The 5323-nt window shown below is 52.0% G+C and overlaps 1 protein-coding gene across 1 annotated transcript in view; it reads right to left on the bottom strand.

Annotated features, from left to right (window-relative positions):
• The window catches only part of LOC101637199 (alpha-1,4-N-acetylglucosaminyltransferase-like), a 17764-nt gene extending 16040 nt beyond the window's left edge, over window positions 1-1724 (bottom strand). Inside the window, 1 exon segment of the mRNA XM_012730117.1 lies at window positions 1461-1724. Within this exon segment, the coding sequence (XP_012585571.1) occupies window positions 1461-1724 (264 nt within the window).
• Window positions 1725-5323: the final 3599 nt, after the last annotated feature.

Below are 5323 nucleotides of genomic sequence, written 5' to 3'. Positions count from 1 at the left end.
GACTACAATTACTGCACCCTGTATTACCAAACCTTCACACTTCCACTCTACAAAGAATTGGTCTGATGAGAATTCAAAACAGGAAGAATCAAGTCTGTTTAGAAGTGCTCAAAAGGCACCCGAACTGAGGTACAAGATTGAGCTTTTCCAAAGCCCTACTTCAAATAAGAATTCAAAATGTAGACACAGAGTCCACAATGTAAGTTGTTCATCCATACATGAGGTTTGGGGTGCCTTCACATAATATGGTATAGTTTCAAATTTGAAAGATGGCAACAACAAATTTTGAAAAAGAAATAACCATGGCATGTATGTCCTGCAATATGATAAAATTTCAATGATTAAAAATGGTCATGGGTCCTCCATGGTGGCACAGTGGGTTAAAGCACAGCACAAAGAAGCTTAAGCCACTTCCACATGAGTTCGATCCCCACCTGCCCCAGATGTGACCACATCAGCCCTCTCCTGGCTGGCCCGCTGCTCCCATCAGCAGTGTACTTCATCTATCTGCCTGTTTTGCTACCCACTCTGTCTCTGGTGAATCCTCTCGCCCTTTACATCTCTGGCCTGTACCCCAGTTCTGTAAGAATAAATAAATCTTTAAAAAAAAAAAAGGTCATTAGCAGTGCCAAATAGTAGAAGAACGGAATCAATAAGAAAGCCCAGAACAGGCCCATACACATTTAAAAATTTGTTTGATAAATGGGTATCTTTTTTTTAAAGATTTATTTAATCATACAGAACTGGGGTACAGGCCAGGGATGCGGAGGGTGAGAGGATTCACCACAGACAGAGAAGGGAGCAGAACAGGCAGATCATTAAGCACACTGCTGAGGGGAGCAGCGGGCGGGTCAGGAGAGGTCTGCCACGCCATGTGGATCTCGTCCAGGGATCGAACTCATGCGGACTTGGCTTTAGCTTCTTAGTGCTGTGCTTTAACCCATTGCGCCACCAGGGAGGGACCTAAATGGTTATCTTTTTAAGTAAATAAAGAATACTTTGTCAAGTAATATGTTGAGAAAACTAAACTACTAAGGTGTTTGGAAATAAATAACTTTACTCACAGCTAGCATGCCCTCCCAAAATGGAGATAATATGTGTTAGACCTTCTGAAAGAAGTAAAAGAAAACACAAGTGAACATGTTCAAATATTGGAATGAAGTCTTCCTAATTTTGATTCTAAAGAAAGTAAAACATTGATTTATTAGACCTGTAAAAACTTAAAACCTTCTAGAATAAATAAGAGGGAGAATTAAATGCATCGGACCAGAGAAATGGGAACACAGGATAGACATGAGGACAGCAATGGCTACTATTTCTGAGTTTTCAGATAAAAGTATAACTCCAGGATATGCCTTTCTGAGATAGAAGTATGAAGGAAAATAAAGAGAACTCTTAATTTTTATGCCTAAAAATATACATATATAAACAGGAAAGGAATGAGGATATTTTTATCTCACCTTGTCAGGGCCAGGTGGAAGCAATTGGATGACATTAAAGGGGCACACCAGTAAATCCAGCACTGCGCCTGCCGGCCCCAGCACAGCAACCCCCTCCACAGCGGCACCAGCGCTGCAGCCCCGCCCCAGCCACACCATTGTTGTAGCATGCCCAAGCAGGTGCCATTGCCACAGCTGTGATCCTGGCTCTACCCAGCTGTCCAGGCAGCTTCCACCACTGGTTCCTCCACTACCACCGCTCCAGCCCCTGGGTGGCATCTCCATACCCTAGATGTTCTCTTACATGCACGCAGGTGAATCAACTCGTCTGTCCATCACAGACCAGGAAAGATGTGGGAGGAGGATGGGACAGCAGCGGCCCTGAAAAGGGACAGCTCACGGGCTGGGTTCCCAACAGACAGCAGCACGTCCACCATGGGAGGGCGGCCACAGCGTTGACACTCCATCACGCCAGTTCTTGGGTCTCACTAGGTGCATCAGAGCCCATTCCCACTACAGACTTTCTTGTGATCAGCGATGCAGCTCGCTGGCTGCATCGGGCTGGCAGTTCACGGGGCCCTGAGGCTCCATTGTCTCCTGAGACCTGCCGATGTTCTCAGAAGACCTGCCGAGTCCAGCACTCCCCAGCCCCGCGAGATGCCACGAGATGGCGCGAGATCCTGGCAGCTGGCTTGCCCTGATTAGGCCGCCTGCCAGCCACATGTGCTGCAGGTCTGCCTCCACCCAAGAAACCCCAGGCCAAACTCACACCACAGGGTCCTGGCCGTCACCTTGGCTGGCACTGTGATGCCTGGGTGCTGAGATCTTGCTAGAGTTGAGCCAGCCCTTTCATGAGATTTGTGGCCTGGCCCTGTGGCACAGTGCGATTCATAGGTCTCACCTGCATGTGGCTGCTGCGTGCTGCATGGAAGCTTTAGAAAACCTGAAGCAGGACCTCACCAGCTGAAAACCTCATGTGTGCAAGCAGGTGGGGACAGAAGGAACTCAACACCATTGTGAAAATCAAAATTCTTTGTGCCTTAACCCTTGACCGAAGGGCCAAGCAGTTCTCAGGATGCTCCAGCACACCGCAGTAGGGAATGTCACAGGCACAGACCTGAGGGAGGGTCCAGATGCAGACATGGGGCCCATTGGGAAAATGATGACAACAAGCCAGGTCTCCAGTTGAGCCCACCTAGTTGTCCAAGAGCAGCAGCAAGCAGGCCACTCCACAGAAGCCTGATAACCTGTACAGGTGGTCAGGATGATAGCAGGGCTGGCTCGGCATGGGCACGGTGCAGCAGTCTTTTGCCCACCTGTGAATTTTCGGGTACACCTTGCCACCCTCTCTCCCTCTGAAGGGCAGCCTGGATCACTCCATGCCGGGGCTTCTGTGCACTGTCCTCCCTCTGTGAAGGCAGCACTCTAAGGCAGGCTGAAAGCCTATACCCATGCAGGTGTCTCTCAGCACACCTTTTCCATGGGAGCAGCTTTTGCTCATATGGTGCCCGCATATGAGTCCTTCCATTTCTCTGACCTTTTGCCTAAGAGACCTGCTCATTTCAGAGAAGGGCATCTCTGTCGCATGGAGAAAGTCACCTCCAAAGCTGGTCGTGAGCCATGACAGGCCAGCTTCAGGAATAAACCTGTCCCAGATGAACTGCAGGACTCCGCAATAACTCCAAAAAACCACATCAGACCACATGGAACAAATGCAAACACTATAAGTGAAGATAAGATAACAAAGACCCTCAAATTGGATTAAGCCAGACCCTAACTAAGAAACCACAGGTGGTCTGCTGAAGGCTGGCCACAGTTACCAGTGACTGGGGAAGGCTCTTGGAAGCCCAGCCAGGCAGACCCATGCTAATGGCAGCCACAGGGGTTTCCCTGAGGAATTAAAAAGCTCTTCAGGAAGAGATCCAGGACGAGTGCATCTCCAAGAGCCCCACCATCAGCCTGAGCCTGCCTGCCACTTCAGGGCTTTCAGTCTTGAGTGAGGAAACAAGTTCCAGTCACTTGTCCCTGCCTGAATTTGACTCCAGGCCTGGGGAGCTGTCCCCCACAGTGCAGCCGACTTCTCCTGTCTCCTTGCTATTGCCCTTAGCAGTGGGCTTGAGTGGAAGTGGACCTGCCTGTTCTGCACCTAACTCTCCTTCTCTCTGCTGAGTCCTCTCACCCACTCTGCTGCTCCTGCCCTTCACACCACCTCTGGATACTCCAAAGGAATCCATATGATCAGAACTGAGATTTCGTCCAAGCACGAGTGTCCTATTATGGTATGCTGGTTATCAAGCCCTAGCTCACGGGACATCCTGACAACAGCATGTCCACCACGGGAGGGCAGCCACAGCCTTGACATTCCATCAGGCCAGTAATTGGTTCTCATTAGGCACTGCAGAGACCATTCACGCCATAGGAGTCTTTGTGATCATCTGGGCCCAATGCCTGCATTGGACTGGCAGGTCACAGGAGCCCTGAGTCCGGATCTTCATGTGAGACCTACCAATGATCTCAAGAGACACACCGAGCCCAGCTCTTCACAGCCCCATAAGATGTCTAGAGGTTCCGCGATATCAGGGCAGCCGTCTAAGCCTAATTAGCCTGCCGCGAACCACATGTGCTGCAGTTCGGTCTCCACGCAAGAACTCCCAGGCTGTTTCCCAGCCACAGGGTCACGGGCCGACATCATGGCCAGCCCCAGGAGGCTCAGGTGGACAGATATTGCGACAGATGAGCAAGGCACATGTGAGATTTGAGGCTGGGCTGGCTCTCGGGTTGGGGTCCTGATGGATAGCCCTGCTGAGCCCAGCTCAGCCCCAGTCCCGCTAGATGCCAGGAGATTCCATGAGATCCGGGCAGCTGGCTTGGCTTGCCAGGAACCACATGTGCTGCAGGTCTGCCTCCACGCAAGAACCCCCAGGCCATTCCCTGGCCACAGGCTTCCAGATCTCACACAATCTCGCAAGAGCTGAGCCAGGCCTTGCGTGAGATTTGCAGCCTGGCCTCAGGCTCCTGGGGCCTGGCAGGATGCACAGGTCTCCTGTGCTCCCGGCTGTGGCGTGGTGGAGGGAAGCTCTAGAAAACCTCAAGTGGGACCCCACCAGCTGGAAACCTCACTCATACAAAGAAGTGGGGACAGAAAGAACAGAAAATACCACCCACACAGTCAGAGAAATCAAAACCCTTAGTGCCTTAACCCTAGGCCGAAGGGCGAGGCAGTTTTCAGGTTGCCCTCTGAGGCAGGATGCTGGAGGTAATGTCAAAGGCACACACCTGAGCTGCAGATGCACAGATGGGGCCCTTGGGCAAAATGTTGCCCACCAGCCAGCTCTCTTCAGCAGTCCACCTCTTTGTCCAAGAAGAGCTGCAAGCGGGCCACTCCACTGAGGCCTGAGATGCTCCCCAGGTGATGAGCACCATATCAGGACGGTCTCTGAATGGGCAGGGGCTATTGCCCACCTGTGAGTTTTCAGGTGCTGCTGGGCAACAGGGCTCCCTGTGCTCTGTGGCCTGGCTCACTCCATGTCAGGGCTTTTCCGCACTGGCCTCCCTCTGTGGAAGCAGCTCTGGAAGGCAGGCTGCACACCTGCTCCCGTGCAGGGGTCCCTCTCAGCAAAACTTTCCCTTGGCAGCAGGTCTGGCTTCCTGCTCGGGCCCACACAGGTGTCCTCAACTGCTCCGGCCTTTTCCCTCAGAGCCCTGCTTCTTGAAGAGAAGGGTGCCTCTGTCCCCCAAGCAGAGTGGTGGCCTCAGAAGCTGGTCGCAAGCCCTGACCGGCCAGCTTCATGAAGAAACCTGGCCCGGAGGGAACCATGGGACTCCACGCACACTCCAAAAACCACATCCCACAGCATGTACCGCACTCCAGCAGCCAAGAGGAC

Source organism: Condylura cristata, unplaced genomic scaffold (genome assembly GCF_000260355.1).
Source record: "Condylura cristata isolate star-nosed mole 26May11 unplaced genomic scaffold, ConCri1.0 scaffold00003, whole genome shotgun sequence".
In the NCBI taxonomy this organism is placed as follows: Eukaryota; Metazoa; Chordata; class Mammalia; order Eulipotyphla; family Talpidae; genus Condylura; species Condylura cristata.
The sequence above is the reverse complement of the archived record's forward strand: the minus strand, read 5'-3'. Positions and strand labels throughout refer to the sequence as shown.